The 23922-nt window shown below is 41.4% G+C and overlaps 1 protein-coding gene across 1 annotated transcript; it reads right to left on the reverse strand.

The window, feature by feature from the left end:
• Positions 1-2323: 2323 nt before the first annotated feature.
• ginm1 (glycoprotein integral membrane 1) lies at positions 2324-21951 on the reverse strand. The gene is made up of 8 exons (XM_084313738.1): positions 21830-21951; positions 21572-21643; positions 21097-21196; positions 18378-18532; positions 15259-15418; positions 5552-5787; positions 5211-5374; positions 2324-4734 (listed from the first exon to the last, which is right to left on the reverse strand). The coding sequence occupies exons 1-8, from the start codon at positions 21917-21919 to the stop codon at positions 4608-4610; spliced, it is 1104 nt and encodes a 367-aa protein (XP_084169864.1). The 5' UTR covers positions 21920-21951; the 3' UTR covers positions 2324-4607.
• Positions 21952-23922: the final 1971 nt, after the last annotated feature.

The following is a 23922-nucleotide window of genomic DNA, read 5'->3' on the forward strand; positions in this document are numbered from 1 at the left end:
GACTTGAACATGGATCTCCCGATAACGAACATCCATGCCCACATTTCCTCGTTAGGGAATACTCTCATTTGTATATGAAAGATGGGGCCTACACGGTGACAGAGAAGCATCCACTCGTCCAGAGAATCCTGGGATCACCAGTTAGTGGTCGTGGCCCACTAGTTGACTATAATGGGCTTCAAACCAAGATCCTCCGCTGTCGCCTAAAAGGCTGAACAGAAGGACCCTAATCTGGGGCCGGTTTCCGTAAACATTGTCACCTAGCCCCCATAGCACTAACAGACAAGTGGTGCTCGCAAGCAAACATTACTCACCAAACCTGGAACCCACCGCTTCTCACAACAGTCGGTGCGTCCTACAGTCCAGCTGTGTTGCTGGAGGGTCTTACCCCATCCAGCCGCAGCAAGGAGGATTGTAGTTGGGAGGCATGTCAGCGGCGTGAACTCCTAATACGAAAAAACCGGTGGAGGTGTAGAATGATCATCATCTTCCAGACACTCCAGTAACGAAGACAATATCGCCGTATTTTCTCAAAAATAGTGAGAGAGAAAATAAAGATATGATGTCAACGTATCTCTTGTTTTCCAACTTTCTTCTACTAACAACCTCGTCAAGTGGGGATCTACCGAAGGCACTTCCTTGTGGTGAAAGCGAAGAAGGAGGCAAGTATGTGGCCCCACCCCTGCTTATGTAGGTAAGCTGATAGGGGTGTGGCCAGACGGATGTTGGGATGTAAAGGTACATTGTGGAATTTTTTATTCAGTGCGCATGCACGAGCGAGGTACAGTGCACTGCAGTAGTGACGCCGAGCGGAGCCATACGATACAGAACTGATTTTATATGTCTGAGGAGAAGACTGGTACTCATCATCAGGTCCACAGACGGGCCTCCCATCTTCGTCTCCACAAAGTACTGGGGGGGTCTACTGTATGAGACATATTTCCTTTAGAGTGAAAGAAAAATGACGTGAACAAGTATGTTGTGTGCCAGGTTAATGTGCAGTCATGGTAAAGTGAGAGGTGACGGGTGGACCACCACTTATGTCATGTGTCCAGGCAGGCCTCAGGTACGTCATTTTAACTCCAGCAGCCCATTACGTACCAACCTGTTTCTTTCCCCATGAATCCCTGCACAGCCACAGACAATAAACCGAAAGAAGCTTTAGCTGCCATGACAAAGATGCCAGACATCCATACATCTGCTTATAGATCTGTTTGATGTCTAGCTCAGGAAAGGCTGAGAAAGGCACCTACCCAACCTCTTCCAATCCTCCAATGCACAGTCCCCCCCACCCAACCCCCTCCAATGTACAGTTTTCCCCACTTACCCAACCTCTTCCAATGTACAGTTTCTTCCCCCTCAAATGTATATACTCTCTTTTTAGACAATTTTTGTATCACAAACAGTGCTGTATATTTGTAGATCTGGTATGTCATAAATGTCTAGTATATTTGTAGATCTGGTATGTCATAAATGTCTAGATGTAACAGTACTGTCTATCTGTATGTCATGTTATGATGAATTGAAAATGGGGGACCCTGATGTAAACAAGACGAAAGTTGTGTATGTTGTAAACAAGGAGAGAGAGAGCGAGAGAGCCTCCCCCCCTCATCCGCAGTAGTGCAAAACCAGGTCCACGCCACCCCGCCCACGCAGTCTAACCTAGTCCACGCCACGAAGCCCCGCCTCAAGCCTAGTCCACGCCACGAAGCCCCGCCCAGACGTTGGGCTCTGCAGATATACCCTACTCGACCTGAGAGCGCCGCTGGCTCTGCAGTTGGATACTATTGGGAAAAGGAGCCTCACTGCATGGAAATGCCAGTGCTGCGATGTAGCCCTGTCTCATTCTAGACAGAAACTGTTTTGTAGAGTGGCACAGCTGAGCACATGCAGCATGTGTCTCTCACACACGTACACCCGCCTCAGGCATCCTGCACTCTATATGACTGCACTCTAGTCATATATGTGTAATATATGTATATTGAATTTAACTTTTTTTTGTAAAAAACTTATTTTACTGACTTTTTGTAACAAAAAATAAAGCATGGTGATAATTTCCAGTTGAGAATCAAAATTTCGTATGTGTTTATTACCTGTGTATGGAGAAAATAATGCGTTGTAAATTGAATTGTTTTTATGTATATATTCTACCTGAGGGTGCATTTCTACTGTTTTATATGCTTCATTGACTATGTTTGCATGTTTATAGTAAAAAGAACAAATTTTCTCAATCCGTTTTTGTGTTGTACATTATGCAGTATATACAGTATGAAAACTGTCAGTCATATAGGTGAGACTGTGCTGAAAAAAAGGATACCAAACATACCATGGTAAAACATTTTAAAATGGGAATTATACAATAGAAATCAAAATTAGCCAAAACATTGAAAATATCCCAGGACCCAGAATAGTTGGGTGTATTGAGCCGTACTGTATTGTACCCATTCTGCAATCTGTTAAATAAAGTTTTCATTCATCCACTGTAGCAGTGTGTGAGACGGGACCAGGGGTTGAAACAAGCCTAATGTTGAGAAAACATTAAGTTAACATATACTTCAGTGTCTTTATTCAAAGGGAGAATCCCAATGATTCTGATGTAAATAAGTGTATGAAAGAAGTGTGGTGTGTGGTTGAGAGAATGAAACCAGAAATATTCATGACCAAAAAAAAAGATTTTAACAGAATTTTAAAACCAAATGTACGGTTGATCTACAATTAGAAGAAACAAGCCATATATAGGTTCGCTTCAGAGGAGCATGCACAAGACTTGTGAACTAGTGTGGAACTAGTCTGAGGCACCATAGAATTTACCATATTCACAGTGGCCATTTTGCTCATATCATGCTCAGCTTGGGATTCCTTTCCACGGAGTGTGGCATAAGAGCAAAACGGCCACCGTGTGAATATGGTCAATAAGGTAACCAGATATTTGGGAGCGAATCCAGGGACAGCACCAGCTGGGGACGAAACATTTAAAATGCAGGGACCGAGGGTCACGGAGACGCAACAAAAATAATAAACACACATTCAGTTGTATTTTCAGATCGATTCTAATGCAGGGTTGTCTGTTCAACTCATCATGCGGTCTCCTAATATGAAGCGGCTGATGAGACAGGGAACTGCTTTCATTAGACTAAACATGCAGGCTCTGCTGGTGCAGCTTGTGGTGTTTTGGAACCCTTTACATAAAACGACATGCTAATGTCAATGGGGTCTGATCTTGAGAAGTGAACATGTTAATTTTGGTCATGCCTCGCCTGCACCGGGCCACTCTAGTCAACAAACCAGTAGTGTCTTAATATAAACATAATAGGGTTACTGAAACAATTAAAATGGAAATGAAAACCATTGCATCCACCTGCGTTTTGGTCAAACGATGTGCAACCAGTGTTAAAAATCACAATCCACATCCATAACTATAGGACTGACATTCATAAACAAGCATAAAAAAGCAGGAGTCATTTAAGTAGGTGGTGTTGCAAAGCATGTACGGACGACTTGATATCAGCACTATGCCATGTCCATCCTGTACATTCTATTACCTACAAACTTGTATAAGTTAACAGACAGCCAAATAAAAATGTAATTTACAAAAAATAAAACATACAGGGCTTTCTTTCTTCTATGAAATGTTTTGGGATGAGGCATTTTACCTGGTCATTATTTACCCTGGTTTGCCATCTTCCACTTTGCCTGCTACCTGAACCCAAGTTCCTGATGGATAACCAGGTACAGCGTTCTCAAAATTGCTAGATACAAACTGAAGCCCAAAGTCCATGCAGGCTCAAGTCAGGGTAACATATTCCATCAAAATGCAACAAGATGACATCAAGAATTCACATTAAATGTACAAGTGCTCGAGGACATACTGTACATACTGTGGGCCAAAATCACATCTTATTCAGTGCAGGGGGTCTTCAGTACAGTATGTGAAAGTCATAGCGTTAGTTTGTCTGTTATAATTTTAGGGTGCATGCAGACAAACATACAATCTTTGTTTATATTCTCCAGTCAGATTAAACAAAGGAATTCAAGAAAAATGAAATGAGCAATAAAAGAAATAACTGAATCATAACCAACATACTATAATAGAGCCACTCTACAATAATTATTCTTAAAAAGGAATACTTCTGACATTTAAAATGTTATTTTAGACACTCTTCACATTGGAGGAAAATGTTTCTACATTTGTCATGCAGTTTCCCTAAACTGGCCTCATTAAAACAATGGGGCACGAATAGCAGTAAGCTTGTAATGCGCTAATAATGCTAACATGCCATTTTAAGGACAGGGAATGGACGAATGCTGAGGAAGAAATTATCTTTGAAATTATCAAAATGTCAAAAGTATCCCTTTACATGGAACTGTTACTCAGGCACTGTGAGGTAACACAATCGCAACATGAAGCGTAATTGTGTGCAGAAGGTCCATAAGCGAGTTCTCTTTCCAGTAGTAACGCCTCAGAATCCGTGTTTTCAATTCAAACAAGGGTTGATTTTGGAGGGGAAAACGGTAAATGTATGACTGGTAATTTAGTGCTACGTAGAGAAAGAGGTGTTTTCTCTTAACATAATGTGTTTCAACAGCTCCGGGTAGGACTTGGTTCTTCAGTGATGGTTCAGGGCCTCCTCTTTTCTCTTCTCTTCGTCCTCTACCTCTATCTCGATGTTCTCCAGCAGGGTGTGCTTCTCGTCCTCCGGCAGCAAAGTGACAGGGTTGAGGTGAAATATTCCCCTGTGATAAGAGAAGAGAGGGTTTCATCTCCATATGTTTTCAACAGTTTTCATATTCATATGCTAGTGCTAATAAGAGAAGACATGAGAAGGCGGAATAGATATGACGTTTGTCAATGTCAACTCAAATCATTCACATTGACTTTAAACATTTATTTTAAAGAAAAAAGGGCTTGCAACTCTTTTTTAATGCTCCCAATGTAGTTCATTAGTAGACTTCAGACAACATTTTGAAACGTTGCTACCAGTCTACAAATAAACTAGATTGGGAGCATTAAAAAGAGTTGCGAGACCCTTTGGTCCCTGATAGCAGAGAAAATAATCTGGTCTCAGAGTTTTCAAAAAGGTTTCTATGATCTAAAATGCTATTTGCGTTGTGGACGAAAGGCCAAACCGCATAGAAAAACCTACGGTTTTATACCCGTGTACGTGTGGACAATGTGAGCAAAGTGTTTCTGGTCTTTGGTTTAAACTCACTTGTGTTCACATGTGGGGAAGAACATGTCTAGGATCTTGACGATGACTGCTGACCCGACGACCCCGATCACCACCACCCACATGATGAGGAAGAAGAGGGGCAGGGACTCGGACCAGAAGCGCCTCAGACGCTCCCTCACCTCCTCCACCCAGCGGCACATGGCCTGAGGAGAGGAGAGAACATTTAATCAGGATAATTCTCCTGGTGATAAAGAATATCATAGAAGCAGGAAGCAGGATTACACAGTTAGCCAGATGACATTCCAAAGATATAATTGAATAGCTTCTGGTGTGTTATAATTAAAATTATCTTTGAAAATCACAATCTTTGACTTGCTTACAGAGTAAGATGACAAGGATTCTTGGACTGGAGTTTCGGTCTGTTTCTGGTCCGACTGGCCCAGTTCCCTTTCATCGTTATAGTCATCTCTGCTGTCTGTGGCGTCGTACAGCCGGTTGGGGTCCATGCGCAGAGGGGTCTCTGGGAGCTTGCCCGGGGCGGCTATCTCCTCTTGGGTGGTCTCGGCATGTTTCAGAGGGTACTGGCTGGTGGTCTGGGAAACCACCTGGTCCTCATCTGAATGAACAAGTAAAGAATAACTGAATGAATTGAGAATTTCTGTACATTCATCATGCTCGGTTATAATGCCTTCTCATATCACTGACTGTCATGCCGATGACACTCAACTCTTTGTCTCCTTTCCTCCCTCAGATATCCAAGTCTCTGAACGGATCTTGCTTGTCTGCTTGTCCGACATTTCCACCTGGATGACGACCAACCACCTCAAACTGAACCTAAGCAAAACGGAGTTACTTCAACTGCCGGCCAAATCCTCCCTGCTGACTGACCTCTCGATCACAGTGGAGAATGTATCTGTGGCTTCGTCCCCGACCGCCAAGAATCTTGGTGTAGCTGTTGACGACGGGCTGAACTTCTCCGCTCACATCGCAGCAACAACCAGAACCTGCAGATTCTTCCTGAGCAAGGTCAGAAGGATCCACCCCCTTCCTGACAAAAGAAGCCACTCAACTCCTCCTGCAATCAATAGCCATGTCTCGCCTCGACTACGGCAATATACTGCTTGCTGGTCTACAGACTACCGCCACCAAGCCACTTCAACTCATACAGAACGCAGCGGCCCGCCTAATCTCCAACCTACAAAAGTCAGCCCATGTTACCCCACTTCTTAGAGAGCTGCACTGGCTCCCCATCGCCGCACAAATCCGCTTCAAGGTCCTTGACCTGGCATACTGTGCAGCGAAGGGAACAGCTTAGGGCTGGGCGATAAAACGATAACGATAATTATCGCAATATATTTTTCCTCGATATAAATATGAAACGTGGTTGATAATATTTTTTATTTTGTATTGTGACCTGCAACAGGGCAGCTTTAAAACCAGAGACAGTGAACAGACTTGTCTTTCTTGCCTGCAACTTAAAGTAATGGCTTTGCTTGTCCAAATGACAATACTGACCAAATTGATATTTATTTTTCTCTCTTATTTAGTTTGCTTTCTAATTTAAAATAGTTTGAAACTGTCTGTACACAGTAGGCTATGTGTGTTAGCAGAGCTAGTCTCCAGTCGCGAGTCACGGTGCACATGTGCGGTGGTTTGTCCACCAAAAAAACACCAAAAGATAGAAAAGAAACTAGCAGAGCCAGAACTGTTCAACTCCCCTGGAGCCACAGCCAGCAAAGAAGCCTGTTTACTTTCGCTTTCAAACCAGCTGCAGCCTGAGAACTAGAGTGTGAGGGGCTGTAACACTAAAGATGGCGGCAACGACAAAGAATTGCTGCAAAATAAACATACATTTGTTGTTTAAATAATAATAAAAAATTATAATAATAATAATAATAATAATAATTGTTAACTCAATCAGCGCCAGACTCAATGATAGTCGGGTTATCTCGCCATGCGTTGAGTGCCAGGACTCGGGGTTAACATGGGGAATCATCCTGAGAATGCCAAAGTGTAGTAGATAGATAAATAGGTCATACATGTAGGTATGCATTTGGTTATGTGGGTGGGTAGGTTTGTAGGCAGCAGTGTTGGGCAAGTTACTTTAAAAAAGTAACTAGTTACAGTTACTTCCTCCAAAAACTAAATTACTTACTCAGATTGTATACATATCGACACGCTGTCCTGCATTTGGATCATATGGATTTGGTCACCCTAATAGTTACACGTTCAATAGCATCAGCGTATTTACCGGACCATAGCAACGTCCGAGGATGACCTAGATAGATAGCAAGCATTACTCGTTCATATCTCAGCCCGTGCTGAGTTGTGCCCATTCTGCGGTCTGTTAATAAAGTTTTCAATCAGACAGATGTATGGAAAGGCTTTTATTATAACATTCGTTACAGTAAAATCATTATGCCTCGTTTAGTCATCCTGCGGAGCGCTGGTAATCTACTCGTCGGCCGCGGGGAGCTAACGTTAGTAGCTTTGTTGTGAGCACTCGTTGTGAGCACTCGTCAAAATCAATGGAGGACATTCTGGAAGTAAAAAACGAATACGCACTTGTCGATTGGTGCTAAGAACAGCAGGGCGGGTGCAAGCGGTGTGACGTAATTGGCAGACTCGACTGTCGATCAAAATTATTCTGTTGTCGTCGAATGAATGAATGAATGAAACGTTTATTAACAGATTGCAGAATGGGTACAATACAGTACAGCTCAATACAACAACAGTGGACTGGAGGATGAAGACCAGAAAAAGACTTTCGGCTTTTTTACATAAGGGTCCTCCATTTTCAATTCATCAAAACATTTAGAGACATACAAATATACAGTAGTTTCATAAAAATGCTAAAATGCTATTGATTGATTGATTTAAAACTTTATTAACATATTGCAGAATACCCATGGGTACAGTACAGCTCAATACATACAATTGTTAAGGGGATGCAGACCAGAGAAAGACTTTCGTCTTGTTTACATCAGGGTCCCCCATTTTCAATTCATCATATTTCATATCTAAATCATATAATATCTCATTGCTAAATATATGCAATATATAATCTAATAATCCAATAATATAAATCTAATATATAATATAAAAATGCATGGGTATTTTATTTTGTCTTTAATGTTAGCTTGCAAACTCAAATACTGTCTTGGTAAGCCTCAATGAATTGTTTGGGGAAAAAAAGAAAAACATTGTGATGTGTATCGTGTATCGCCGAAAGGTCAGAAAATATTGTGATATCATATTTAGGCCATATCGCCCAGCCCTAATCTGTATGCATCTACAAATTATATTATACCAGGTAGCCAATTGACAGGGGAATCCGTCAGACTCCGAATCAAATGGACGGAACTCTGAATCAAATGGACGGAATTCCGTCTCAAGACAGAACGCTTTAATGCCTGGGGTCTGCATCATTGATCACTTGATTGGGTTCACAGTACAGTGTTAATTTTGGCAGCTATTTTCATTTTAGTTTTAGTCTTAGTCATGTGTCAAGTGCTCCTTTTTCATTTTCATCATATTTAGTCATCTTCATTAATTTTTCGTTTGGTCAGTTTTAGTCAACTAAATAAAATGTCTGATCATTTTAGTCTGTCCGTTTTTGTCTCAATTTTGTCTTTTTTGTTTTAGTCTAGATTTAGTAGACGAAAACGGATGACATGTCTATTTTTAGTTAATGTACTAAAAAAATGAATTATATTATATGAATTATAAAACTTTTTTTTTCTTTTCTTTTTTTACAGCTACTGTTTTATATATACTGTTTTTTAGTAATAACTAGAAAGTAATGGTATTTATTCAACAACAGGTGATTGTATAGATTAGTATTAGTATCATTAAATGACAACTATGCTTCACCCACGGAAAGGTTGTTGGCACATTGGTTCCACACAGACATTATACGTTGTTGCACTTGCTTCCAGAAGGCTCTGTTTAGGTTAGCTAGTAGCAGAGGCTCTGTTGTGATTTTAAATGCACAATAAATATTCAACATTCTCTTTTGAGACTCCGCCTCAGACTCTTATCATTTGGCACTAAAAGCTAAACATTGTCACCGGTATGGCTGTCCGCAACATGTCATTAATTGTGTGCGAGAGGTCGATCAGTTAGCCACATTAGCGTGAGCTAGGTTAGCCACTAATTAACGCGAGCTAGATGGAAATACAAACAATGTAACGTTACTGGTGAAAAAGTGATTTACCTTGGAATACTCCTTTGCCAACTTGCTGTACTTTGCTTGCAGGTCTGCAGCTGGATTATGAATAGTCCCAACTTTAGCCAAGGTAACATTAACACAATCCCGCCCAAGCACGGATATCTCCGTGATTCGATTCCACCCGTTGTGGACAGAAGGACGGATATATCCGTGGCAAGTTGTTTTGGCTTTTATTCCATTTTAATAACCTATTCAAGGTCGCCGAGCGGCACTGCAGATGTACCCTACTATTTGAATTCGCCAACGTGCATTACCGGCCAGATCCTCTTAGGGGCGCTGTCGCGATAATGGAGTGTGCCCTGTGGCTGAACGGTGGACTATTTTTTTTTACTTTCAATGGAGTTTTCAGTTAGCTCGATTCTGGATGTGCAGCCTGTAGCTTGGATTACGTTTTGGATCGCAGATTTCACTATGCAATAAGGGGATTTATCATCAGCCAATGGACATATCGATCTACCAGATGGCGATCGATAACGGGGAAATGCTTTGGGGGATCCCACCGGCCCACGGTAAGATCTTTTTCACGTAAAGTACATCCCGATCTGGCATTTTTTGATAGCCATCCATCCGATCAATGAATGGGGCTAATGCGGTTATTGGTAATCAATAATCAGAAACGACGTCCCCGCCCCCCCCCCTTTCATGCATACATGCTTGAGGATCGTGCCGATCATATGCAGTTTGAGTTTTAACTGTATAACAGGAATGCCATTGGATATAACGGTAGTAGCTTGATTGATTGATTGAAAACTTTATTAACAGATTGCAGAATGGGTACAGTACAGTACAGCTCAATACATACAATTGTTAAGGGGATGCAGACCAGAGAAAGACTTTCGTCTTGTTTACATCAGGGTCCCCCATTTTCAATTCATCGTAACATATATGACATATATGACATACAGATACAGTACTGCTACATCTATACATTTATGACATACCAGATTTGCAAATACAGTACTGTTTGTGATAGGCCCTTTATCTCGCCTTCCAGGAAATATCCTAGCCGAAATCCCATATAACGCTTATATTCACGGCGCTATAAAATGAGAACGTATTGATGAATTTTTTTTTCTTTAAGCCATTTTGAAGGGACGGTTTATGGTCTCAATTGACAATGAGAATGGACAGATAGCAATACTATAAAGTATAGATTTAGCTCTACAAACAGCCCCACGTCTGTTTACATTTGCTGGTCCTCTAGAGATTTATTAGACTCATCCCAGTGGCCGCGATTGTGTTAAGCTAAAACTAGCTTTTCAAATAGCTCTTCAGCTAATGCTAATAACAGAGCTCCCTGTCACACTGCTCTGTCGGGACGAGGGCATTAACACATTGGCGGCCACTGGGATGCGTCTAATATCACTCTAGACGGCCAGCATATGTAAATAGACTTGCACAGTCCGTGGGGCTGTTTGTAGAGCTAAATCTATACTTTATAGTATTGCTATCTGTCCATTCTCATTGTCAATTGAGACCATAAAGTGTCCCTTCAAAATGGCTTAAAGAAGAAAAAAAATCATCAATACGTTCTCATTTTATAGCGTCTTGAATATAAGTGTTATACGGGGTTTGGTCTAGTATATTTCCTGGAATGCTGGATAAAGGGCTAATAGCTACTAACGTTATATCCAATGGCATTTCCGTTATACAGAAGCTACAGTTAAAACTCAAACTGCATATGATCGGTACAATCCTCAAGCATGTATGCATGAAAGGGGGGGGGGGCGGGAGACGTCGTTTCTGATTATTGATTACCAATAACCGTGTTCGTCTAAGTAGCCACATATACGCTGATTGCCTGGTTGAGTATCATAACAAGGCCCGATCGGGCTGTAATTTACGTGAAAAAGATCTTACCATGAGCCGGTTGGATCCCCCCGAGCATTTCCCAGTTATCGATCGCCATCTGGTAGATCGATATGTCCATTGGCTGATGATAAATCCCCTTACTGCATAGTGAAATCCGCGATCCAAAACGTATTCCGTGCAACAGACAATAGCGATCGCTTCAGGCGAGTAGAAAACTACATTAGAGATCCAAAAAAATAAAGACAGCTTCTGCCACAGGGAACACTGCATTATCGAGATAGCGCCCCTAAGAGGATCTGGCCGGTAATGCACTTTCTCGAATTCAAAGAGTAGGGTACATCTGCAGTGCAGCTCGGCGACCTTGAATAGGTTATTAAAATGGAATAAAAGCCAAAACAACCTTTTGTAAATTACCTTTTTGTGTCCAACGATATTTGATAAACGATTTAATCTCGTTAGCGTCACATGGTCTTCAATAACGTGACGTCACGTCTTGTTGTCGTCATGAAAAAAAAAACATCTTTCGTCATCATTTTAGTTGACAGAATTAACACTGTCACAGTAGGGTCTGCATCATTGATCACTTGATTGGCTTCACAGTAGGGTCTGCATCATTGATCACTTGATTGGGTTCACAGTAGGGTCTGCATCATTGATCACTTGATTGGGTTCACAGTAGGGTCTGCATCATTGATCACTTGATTGGGTTCACAGTAGGGTCTGCATCATTGATCACTTGATTGGGTTCACAGTAGGGTCTGCATCATTGATCACTTGATTGGGTTCACAGTAGGGTCTGCATCATTGATCACTTGATTGGGTTCACAGTAGGGTCTGCATCATTGATCACTTGATTGGGTTCACAGTAGGGTCTGCATCATTGATCACTTGATTGGCTTCACAGTAGGGTCTGCATCATTGATCACTTGATTGGCTTCACAGTAGGGTCTGCATCATTGATCACTTGATTGGTTCACAGTAGTCCTCTCACACGAGTCGCTAGACCAACATGTTTGTTGGAAAGAAAGACAAGCTATCGGCTTGTTTCAAACAAACAAGGGACTAAACACGTTTCGCAATTATGCCACAACAACAATGGACAGTCTCCTCCCAACCGTTTGTATATATTTTTTTACCACCCACTCACCCCCTCCTAATGTACAGTCTCCTCCTCATCATATGTATATATTTACTGTTAGGATCTCTGGGTAACAGTACTGTATATTTGCATATCGTATATGTGACAAATGTAACAGTACTATTACTATATACCTGTAAGGCATGTATGTCCCTATGTCATGATGTCATGTATGTTAATAAATAAATGTCACTATGAATTGAAAATGGGGGACCCTGATGATGTAAACAAGACAAACGCCTTTCTCTGGTCTGCATCCCCTTAACAATTGTGTGTATTGCTACTGGATTTACAAGATCCAGAGTGAATGAATGAATGAAAACTTTATTTAATACAAGAGACCCTCTTCTTGGGACCAAGTAAGGTTGTCGATAATCCAATGTACAGTTACAATCCCCCCCATCCCACCCACCCAACCACCTCCAATGTACAGTTTCTTCGTCAAATGTATATACTCTTTTTAGACTATTTTTGTATCACAAACAAGAGGCTACTGTATTTGTAAATCTGGTATGTCATAAATGTATAGATGTAGCAGTATTGTCTATCTGTATGTCATGTGTGTCATATATGTTATGATGAATTGAAAATGGGGGACCCTGATGTAAACAAGACGAAAGTCTTTCTCTGGTCTGCATCCCCTTAACAATTGTGTGTATTGAGCTGTACTGTATTGTACCCATTCTGCAATCTGTTAATAACAATCAATCAATATTTAACAGATTGCAAAATGGGTACAATACAGTACAGCTCAATACACACAATTGTTAAGGGGATGCAGACCAGAGAAAGACGTTCGTCTTGTTTACACCAGGGTCCCCTGTTTTCAATTCATAGTGACATACATATAGTAATGTTACATTTGTGACATATATGATATGCAAATATACAGTACTGTTACCCAGAGATCTCCCGGACAAATGGGAGAAAGACGTTTATTGAGCTTAAAAACAATTGATAACGCAAATAACGTTCTGATTAACAAAGTAATTCGTTTTGTGGCATTAACGTCACCTAGATTTATCAACATTCATACATTTATCAGAAAGCGAGCGGCGCAAGCACACACGAAACACCAACAACAACAACAAAACACTGCTTGTCGCGTAAATAACGTTCTGATTAACAAAAGGCATTTGTTTTGTGGCATTCACGTTACCTAGATTTATCAATAGCAATAGTAATATATATGTTTCTTTAGACTAGAATAAGTCAAATGAACTTACGGTCTCGTAAAAGTTGCCGCATGTTGTTGATGAGTCAAGTTTACTCGCGAGTAGAGCTAGACGCTAGAGAGCAATGGCGGAGTTTAAAAAACTCAAAAGAAAATGGGCGCTTCCCATTGGTGCTGAGCACAGCGGAGGCGGGTGAAAGGGCTGTAAACTCAGAACAATCTCGCCTTCTGGTTGGTTGCATTTGCCTGAGAATTTGCAGATTGCTCGCAAATGACTGCTTGGTGCGGCCGCGGTAGGGGGAAAAAATTATATTTGACGCCTCTGATTGGCTCAGGTTAAAATCCGTCACGACTCCGAATCAAATGACGGAATCTCCAAATCAAATGGACGGATATCCGTCCCAAGACGGAACGCTTTAATGCCTGCTATTATCTAGTCTTATGCCATTGGTCTGGGTGAATACTCTTTTCTGATTGGCCAGCAGGTGTGCATTTAAAGTTTAAATCACCATTCTAAATTCATCCACAACCCAACCTATAACCATAGCAACATTAACACTTTGGTTGCCTAAGGTTAAATTAATGATATACCATAGATTGCCAGCGCTATTTGTCTATGGAGAAAGTCCCCTTCTTTGCAGGGCTATAACTTTTTAAATTCTATTGCTACATTGCCATTATTAGGGCCCATTCAAAGTCCTATATGTATTGTTCATTGTGTAGCAACGTTAAACTTTTTCATTCACATATTCATAGTAAAGTATGGTCTAATGTATAAGTATGTTTTCATCTCTTTCTGCAGCTTTCTCCAGAACGTGATATATAGCCCCAAATGCATTATATTGATGATGAAATACAGTTTGATGGCAATCAGCGCGATATAAAAAATTCCAACTAGACGTACTTCTAGAAGTTACTACACGTCATCTGATGTTGACCGGATGGGCGAGGGGGCGTTTATAATTCCGTGGGCAGCGTTATACCAATCATCTAATGTGGGTCAAATGTTGATAATATCAGTTATTATCGAAGACGGTAACGTTACACGCTGAAACTCACCCCAGTCTCCGCGCGCCGTTGGGCGATCATCGTCGAGTAGAAATTTTATCATTATGGGATATATTATTACCCGGTCCATCTCCAGCTTGTATAATGGTATATACGTCCAAATCATGTTGTTTATCGAGTTATTGGCAATCGATCGCTATGTAGTGTGACGAGCTAGAGTGCCGGAACCTATACCGAGTGCCCGGAAGTAATATGGCCGACCAGCAAAACCTCTACTGCGCTTCCTGTTAAGCGGTTGCGCCGATCGGCCACCAGATGGCGCTCCTGAACCGCCAGAGAGCTCAGTGGGTCCTGCTGGTGGATCTCAGGCCAGCGGAGGGACATTATGAATCCGATCGCAGATTTTTGAAATATTGATATAAGGACGCTGTACAGCGTCCCCCGGCAACTTTAGCATGGCCAGGAAAGACGTCTAAAGACGGGTCCCGGCAGTCAAAGTGTTAAAGAGCACAGCTGTCTAAGCTTATTCATTATCAACTGTGGCAGAGTAAATGCTTTTATTTAATATTGTTGACAAATTACCATGGCATAAGAATAATCAACTTGTAGGTGTGCGTTAAATGGTTTTAACACAGACCTACTCGCAAAAACAACATACCACAAGGATCTAGACTGCTTATACAGAATTTCATCATTTAGAGAAAAAAATACAATATTCTCTGACCTTTTTTAGGATTTGTTGGGTCTATGATGACCACGTCGTTCTCCCTGGGGATTCTGAAGATCTCACTGTGGCCGATGGGGTAGATGTTGGTGAACTGTGCAAGTTTCTGGAAAGTTGGACTCATCAGTATCTTCACCTCACACATGTCAGGCTGGTGGACCTGGAGGAAGCAAAAACATGTTTAAAATATACGGCCTACAACTGTAGACTGTACTCATACCTACTTTCATCATACCACTATATCCGACCTATAGTCGATCCATATAACACCATTATGGCATGCACCGATAACACTTTTTCACCACCGATACCGATTTTGAGTCCAGAACTTTCAGTATCAGCCGATACCAAGTACCGTTCCAATCCACCGCTTTTACTGAACAGTATAGACTTGGACTGTCATTTTGGGGTCGTTGGACAAATATTATTGAGATATAATACATTTCTCTCCATTAGAGAGAGCTAACATGCTTCTACAAAAATGTAGCAAATCATTTTGCTCCGACATGTTAGACATGTTTCTTGGTATCGGATTTTATTATCAGGGATATTCTCTGATACCAATATTCCATGTTAGCCTCATATCGGACCGATATCCAATACCAGTATCGGTATCAGTGCATCCCTAATCTATATCTGTACATATATCCATAATCGACTATTCATATAAGTTAAACCACTGGCTAGACTGGTTTATTATCATATGTATTCATACTTGTACCACTGTAAAATAATAATGTAATATTAACTAAATTAGCTTAAAAAAAACAAGTAGCTTTGACTATATTCAGGGATTAAAGCAAAAAAAATCTCCTGACTGAACTTTTTTTCTGGCCAAGTCATATTCTTATTTTAACCTCCACTGTATTTTTTTTTTTAATAACGTTAGCGTTTTAAGGGAGCCTACTTGTAGATCCTACTGTCCTGACTGTGACTATAGACCCTACTGTTGTGGTTGTTGTGCCAGGCAGGGAGGCTGTGTGCTGGAGAGCGTGAATGCAAGTCTTGTGGCTAGCTTCTGATTGATGGCGAGCTAGCACCCTTTTCCCATTACTTTGAACCATGAACTAAACGGCTTGTTATCATACAAACAAGGGACTAAACACGTTTCGCAATTATGCCACAACAACAATGGACAGTCTCCTCCCCACGTTTGTATATATTTTTTTACCACCCACTCACCCCCTCCTAATGTACAGTCTCCTCCTCATCATATGTATATATTTACTGTTAGGATCTCTGGGTAACAGTACTGTATATTTGCATATCGTATATGTGACAACTGTAACAGTACTATTAAACTATATACCTGTAAGGCATGTATGTCCCTATGTCATAAATGTCATGATGTCATGTATGTTGTGTATGTCATAAATGTCGCTATGAATTGAAAATGGGGGACCCTGATGATGTAAACAAGACAAACGCCTTTCTCTGGTCTGCATCCCCTTAACAATTGTGTGTATTGCTACTGGATTTACAAGATCCAGAGTGAATGAATGAATGAAAACTTTATTTAATACACGAGACCCTCTTCTTGGGACCAAGTAAGGTTGTCGATAATCCAATGTACAGTTACAACCCCCCCCCCCCATCGCACCCACCCAACCACCTCCAATGTACAGTTTCTTCGTCAAATGTATATACTCTTTTTAGACTATTTTTGTATCACAAACAATAGGCTACTGTATTTGTAAATCTGGTATGTCATAAATGTATAGATGTAGCAGTATTGTCTATCTGTGTGTCATATATGTTATGATGAATTGAAAATGGGGGACCCTGATGTAAACAAGACGAAAGTCTTTCTCTGGTCTGCATCCCCTTAACAATTGTGTGTATTGAGCTGTACTGTATTGTACCCATTCTGCAATCTGTTAATAACAATCAATCAATATTTAACAGATTGCAAAATGGGTACAATACAGTACAGCTCAATACACACAATTGTTAAGGGGATGCAGACCAGAGAAAGACGTTCGTCTTGTTTATCAGGGTCCCCCGTTTTCAATTCATAGCGACATACATGACATACTACATATAGTAATGTTACATTTGTGACATATATGATATGCAAATATACAGTACTGTTACCCAGAGATCTCCCGGACAAATGGGAGAAAGACGTTTATTGAGCTTAAAAACAATTGATAACGCAAATAACGTTCTGATTAACAAAGTCATTCGTTTTGTGGCATTAACGTTACCTAGATTTATCAACATTCATACATTTATCAGAAAGCGAGCGGCGCAAGCACACACGAAACAACACCACCACCAACAACAACAACAACGACAACAACACACTGCTACACTGCTTGTCGCGTAAATAACGTTCTGATTAACAAAAGGCATTCGTTTTGTGGCATTCACGTTACCTAGATTTATCAATAGCAATAGTAATATATATGTTTCTTTAGACTAGAATAAGTCAAATGAACTTACGGTCTCGTAAAAGTTGCCGCATGTTGTTGATGAGTCAAGTTTACTCGCGAGTAGAGCTAGACGCTAGAGAGCAATGGCGGTTTCAGAAACTCAAAAGAAAATGGGCGCTTCCCATTGGTGCTGAGCACAGCGGAGGCGGGTGAAAGGGCTGTAAACTCAGAACAATCTCGCCTTCTGGTTGGTTGCATTTGCCTGAGAATTTGCCGATTGCTCGCAAATGACTGCTTGGTGCGGCCGCGGTAGGGGAAAAAAAGTATATTTGACGCCTCTGATTGGCTCAGGTTAAAATCCGTCACGACTCCGAATCAAATGACGGAATCTCCAAATCAAATGGACGGATATCCGTCCCAAGACGGAACACTTTAATGCCTGACTATATTACACCCAATTATATTGCTGTAATGTGTTTATAATTCAGAAGTATGATATGTAAACAATAAACATGGCCCACAAAATGAATGGAAGTGAATGAAGAGCCTGACACCTGGGAGGAATGGCGGTGCTGACAGCAGACAACAGGGACAGCAGTGGTCACTAGTTTACTTGACTTTTAGATGAAGGTAAGACCGCAAGTTTTCTGACAAGTTCTACTAAAGTGAAATATCCCTTTAAGTGTTTCTGACACAAGAAATCACAATGACACGGCACAGAGTTGTGTCCGTCATTGTACTAACCTTTCTCCCCTCCATCTCGATGACCTCACTGAACACCTGCACAGCCACCACCTCCTCTGAGTCACTCCACAGCCGGTTCTGGCTGACCATCACCCGGGTGACAGTAGAGACCAGGTCACCACTTTCAAACTCACTGGTTCCATTGGTGGCATCCACTATGACAACACGAAGGAAGAAAAACATTGGGGGAGCCAGCCAGAGGGTGAATAGACTTATTTTCAGTTTTTTACAGCAGACACATCAAAGCAAGGTACACACAGCTTTAACTTTGATTGATTGAAAACTTTATTAACACTTTAACTGCCACACACGAGATATCTCTGGTTTATTTTTATGTGGTTGAAAGCCACTCACGAGATTTCTCTGAATTTTTTTTCTTTTTTTTTTAGCGATCTGAAATCATATTGCATCACGCGAGCCTACCCGAGTATACACAAGCTCCGCCGAAGATTATATGTGGAAAAAAGCGCCCCCTATCTTCTTTCAGATGACATAAGGGATTTTGGAATGGACTCAATGAAAATGGATGGGGAAAAAAATCCGGTACTCCACATTTTCCAGTCCACTGATCCAGCCGGGGTTACCACAGTTCATTCTGGATCCTCTGAGCCCCGCTGATCATGGAGTTCTACTGTATCGCGTTGGATCTATACACAAAATTTTTTCGAATGGTGATCAGGAATTGGAATATACCAGTTGGATACCATCTGATGTCAGGTAAGGACTCTATGTTATCAGTGTTAGGATAATCAGACTAATTTTGATGAAGTTATAAGCTGTTTTGTGAAATGTCCTCTTTCGGTTTCACTGTAAAAGTCCGAGAGGAAATCAACGCGGCGATTATCCGTGCGCGGCCCGAATGTGCTTGCGTGCACGTATAATATTGATCATCTAGCGTTTATTTGAAAACGATTCATAAAAAGGCCGACGAATATCAACGTTGTGGAATATTCCAGTAAAAGACGATTTTCATAGAATGGTCCAGAATGGGCTGTTTTTTATCTCAAAACGGGTGCTCTTCTAAATGCTCTGAAACGGAAATGACGCGATAAAAAAACAATCTGCCTTGACAGCACTGACTGGAAAATAGTCTTTGATAATGCGATGGGCAGATTAACATTGGCGCCGATGGTGGCATTCAGGGGGTAAAAAGGAAAACCCGGCGTGGCACTCAAAGTGTTAACAGATTGCAGAATGGGTACAATACAGTACGGCTCAATACACACATTGTTAACACTTTCTTTGCCAGGCTTATGTACATCATTATACCGTCCTCTGCCAGCTCTATTTGTCTATAGAGAAGTTCCCCTTCTTTGCAGGGCTATAACTTTTTAAATTGTATTGCTAAATTGACATTACTATGGCCCATTCAACGTCAATTATCTATCGTTCAGGATGTGGGAACGTTATACTTTTTCATTCACATATTCATAATAAATATGGTCTAAAGTATAAATATGTTATCGTTTTCTGCAGCATTCTGCAGAACGTAATTTATAGCCCTAAATGCATTATATTGATGATCAAATACAGTTTGATAGCGATCGGCGCGAGATAAAAAATGTCAAATGGACGTGCTTCTAGAAGTTACTACTTATCATCTGATGTTGACCGGATGGGGGGGGGGGGGGGGGGGGTCGTTTATAATTCCGTGGCCAACGTTAGATGATTCATCTAGTGTGGGTGATATGATCATTAAAGCAGTTTGTATCGAACACGGTAAAAGAAAACGCTGAAACTTACCCCAGTCTCCTCGGGCCGTTGGGCGATGAGCGTGGAGCAAAAATATTCCTATTATGGGATGTTGAAATATGCGATCCATCTCCAGGTTGTATAATAGTATATACGTCCAAATCATGTTGTTTATCGAGTTATTGGTAACGGATCGCTATCCATTGTGTCGCGCTCGAGTCCCGGGACCTATAGCGAGTGATCGGACCGAATTTGGATGAGCACCAGTTTCCGTTTGCGGTTTCCGGTTTGGGCGATCCGCCGATCCGCCACCAGATGGCGCTCTTGAACCGTTGGAGAGTTGAGAGGGGATCAACAGTAGATCTCAAGTCTCCGGGGGAGAAATATGATTGCGATCACAGATTTTTGAAATATTGATCTCAATGACGTGTTACGGCGTCATTGGCAGAATTAGCATGGCGGGGAATGACGAGTTAAGGCGTCCTTGGCGACCAAAGTGTTAAGGGGATGCAGACCAGAGAAAGACTTTCGTTTTGTTTACATCAGGGTCCCCCATTTACAATTCATCATGAATTGCATAACACTGTTCCATTTAGCTGTGACAAATTGCTGCCTTCAAACGGCACTCGTGAGTTTGTGGTCTCGACATGGGAAGCAGAGTACACAATTATGCTTAGCATTAAAGTGGTTGATGTCGCTATGACACCGTTGCTAGGCAACCGGGTAATGCGTCTTGAAGCCACAGAGGCTAGCGATTTAACTAACAAAGTCATAATGACTGAAGAAAAAGATGAGACCATTGGGAAGACAAACATTTTCCTCAGATATATTATTCATTGACTAAGAAAGACTAAATTTACAATAATTCCACGGCATAACAAACTTCCATGGGCTCAGCCATTTTAAAAAAAAGTTGTGAAATGTCTGCTGTAGAAAATGTTTATTAGTCTGTATGCATGCGTCTCTAGCAGCACCATTAATATTCCACATGAACCGACAGAATAAAATATCACCAAGGAAAACTCACAGAGCAATGCTTGGCAGTTTAACCTCGTCACCCCTGACAATTCCACAGGGATGTCATTGATGAACACCTGCTCCTCATCCACAGAAATATTCAGATTGATCTGAAAAATTTGGATAGAAATACAAAATAGGATGACGACTCAGCCGATTCAACTAATTCTGTGTCTAATGCATAATGCAGTGTGACCGACTGCATTTATATAATGCTTACTAGTACAAGGACACAAAGCACTTTACAACTGAACGACTGCATACGTACAGTATGGATGGTCCCAGTGGGAATTGAACCCCCTGGCAGTGCCAATGCTCTGAGCACCAAGCACTCTAGTCACACTCCTCCATTGTTACCCATTGAGCTGCACAGGTCCATAGCGTGTTATAATAAAAGCCTACTAACGTTTTGTAAACACAATGCTGGCATTATTTTAGACAGATATGATAGCAAGTTACCTTGAATAATCTAACATAGACATTACCTGTAAATTGTTGGATTCTTGTAAATGAGTGTCACCTAGGGTTCCTGTAGTCACGTTAATCAGAATGTTTTCCTGTGGAAATCAAGAATAAGAGAAAGGAACTTAATCATTATTGTTTTGATTCAGATGGGGTAGCTAATGTATGCTAACGTTACGCTAGCTAACGTTAGCATCATCACACACTCACTGGTAACCATAACTTAACGTTAGCGAACTAGTACGGCTGTAGTAGTGACGTTAGCTAGTGTATGTTATTACCGTGTTCAGCTGTTTAGGTGTTGACTCGGTACGACCTGTTGAAATGAAGAACAGGAGGACAACATAAATTAATGTTCGTGTCATCTTCATTCCGTATTACTGGCTAGCTAACGTTATCGGGCTGGTTCGGCTGAACCAACGCGTCATCAAAAACACCCGGACGCGTGAAGATTTTCCCTAAGCGGGTTGTACTTCCGCGTTCGGTTTGCGCAATCTGATTGGCCACTGACGTTTCTGGTCATGTGACATGTGCGCCAATCGTGTGACGCCTAGTTCTGCTTCTATTTCCGGGTCTAACAGCCTGCAAACCATAGATATATATAGAACACTAGATAGCTTGCCCGCGCTGCCGGCCAATGGAGAGCGACGTCACTGAACCGCCGCCATCTTGCTCCAGTTAGCCTTGAGTGAGAGTGAGTGAGCTGCACAGACAAAAATACTCATAACTCGCTGAAATATTGACGGATTTACAAACTGTTTGGTTTATTACAAGCATTATTAACGTGGCTATGATTCAAGCGGTTTGTAAAAAAAAAAATCTTTAAATTTTTTTTTTATAAGTATGCAGTATCATAACTACATCTTTGATGTTTATAGCAAACCAACCCGTTTGTAAATCCGTCAATATTTCAGCGAGTTATGAGTATTTTTGTCTGTGCAGCTCACTCACTCTCACTCAAGGCTAACTGGAGCAAGATGGCGGCGGTTCAGTGACGCTGGTGACTCCTCCTTAAGCTATCTAGTGTTCTATAGATATCTATGCTGCAAACTACCTGATTGAATTGATTGATTGATTGATTGAAAACTTTATTAACAGATTGCAGAATGGGTATACAGTACAGCTCAATACATACAATTGTTAAGGGGATGCAGACCAGAGAAAGACTTTTGTCTTGTTTACATCAGGGTCCCCCATTTTCAATTCATCGTAACATATATGACATACATGACATACAGATAGACAGTACTGCTACATCTATACATTTATGACATACCAGATTTGCAAATACAGTACTGTTTGTGATACGAAAAGAGTCCAGAAAAAAGAGTATATACATTTGACGTAGAAACTGTACCATTGGAGGAGGTTGGGTAGGTGGGGGGGGGGGGGGGGGTACTGTACATTGGAGGTGGTTGGGTGGGTGGGGGGAGGTTGGGTAGGAGGGGTGGGTGGGGGACACTGTACAACTGTACAAGCAAAACTGTACATTGGAATATTGACAATACCATACATGGTAATTTACTGTACATTGGAGGGGGTTGTGTTAGGACATTTACAGGGGCCAGTTTCGAATTGCAGTCTCCCGTAGGTGTTTTTTTAGAGTGCTTTTGAAAGTGGGTAGTGATTCACATTCCTTTACAGCTTTGGGTAGGGCGTTCCACATTGATGTGGCATAATTGCGAAACGTGTTTAGTCCCTTGTTTGAGCCGAATCTGGGTTTAACATGATTTGTGGAGCTCCCTCTGGTGTTGTGATCGTGGTATTCACTGACCTTTGGGAAGTATTTTGACATGTACATGGGTACCTTGGTCGTGTAGTGTATCTTGTAGACCAGGCCCATTGCAAGTTGCTGTACTCTGTCGTCTACTCTAAGCCATCCTAGGTTGTCAAAGTGGGCAGGGGTGAGGTGGGTTCTAGGAGTAAGGTCAAGCAGTAGTCTGACCAGTTTGTTTTGAGATGTTTGTAATTGTATTTTTAGCGCCTTTGAGGTGCTTTGGTACCATGAGGTGCAAGCATAGTCGTAGTACCCTTGAATGAGTGCTCCTGCCAGAGTCTTCAGGGTATTCTTGTTTACCAGTGAGGAGATCCGGTACAAGAATCGAGTTCGTTGGTTGACTTTTTTTATTACATTGGATGCCATTTTGTCACAGGAAAGATTTGCCTCTAGGATGGAACCCTTCAACCCAGGTAGGTAATATCTTCTTTCCTTGTGACAATATTGTCACCCACTGTATGTGAGAACTGGAGTCTGGAGCACAGCCCAATTGCTGAATACACGAGAAGAGAATGGAGCGGTTTCAAGGGTGTTTAATTGTCAAATGAGCAACACAGTAATTGGGGGGAATAGAACAGGGTTATGTTCTGTCTTGTG

The sequence above is a fragment of the Notolepis coatsorum genome (assembly GCF_963971535.1).
Source record: "Notolepis coatsorum genome assembly, chromosome: 5".
NCBI lineage: Eukaryota > Metazoa > Chordata > Actinopteri > Aulopiformes > Paralepididae > Notolepis > Notolepis coatsorum.

Excerpts from the sequence above, each read along its gene's own strand:
- ginm1 (XM_084313738.1), bottom strand. The coding sequence starts at position 21,919 with ATGAAGATGACACGAACATTAATTTATGTTGTCCTCCTGTTCTTCATT. Across the intron at positions 21,197-21,571 it reads AAGAATCCAACAATTTACAG|ATCAATCTGAATATTTCTGT; the intron begins GTAATGTCTATG and ends CAAATTTTTCAG. Across the intron at positions 18,533-21,096 it reads AAACTGCCAAGCATTGCTCT|TGGATGCCACCAATGGAACC; the intron begins GTGAGTTTTCCT and ends GTGTTGTCATAG.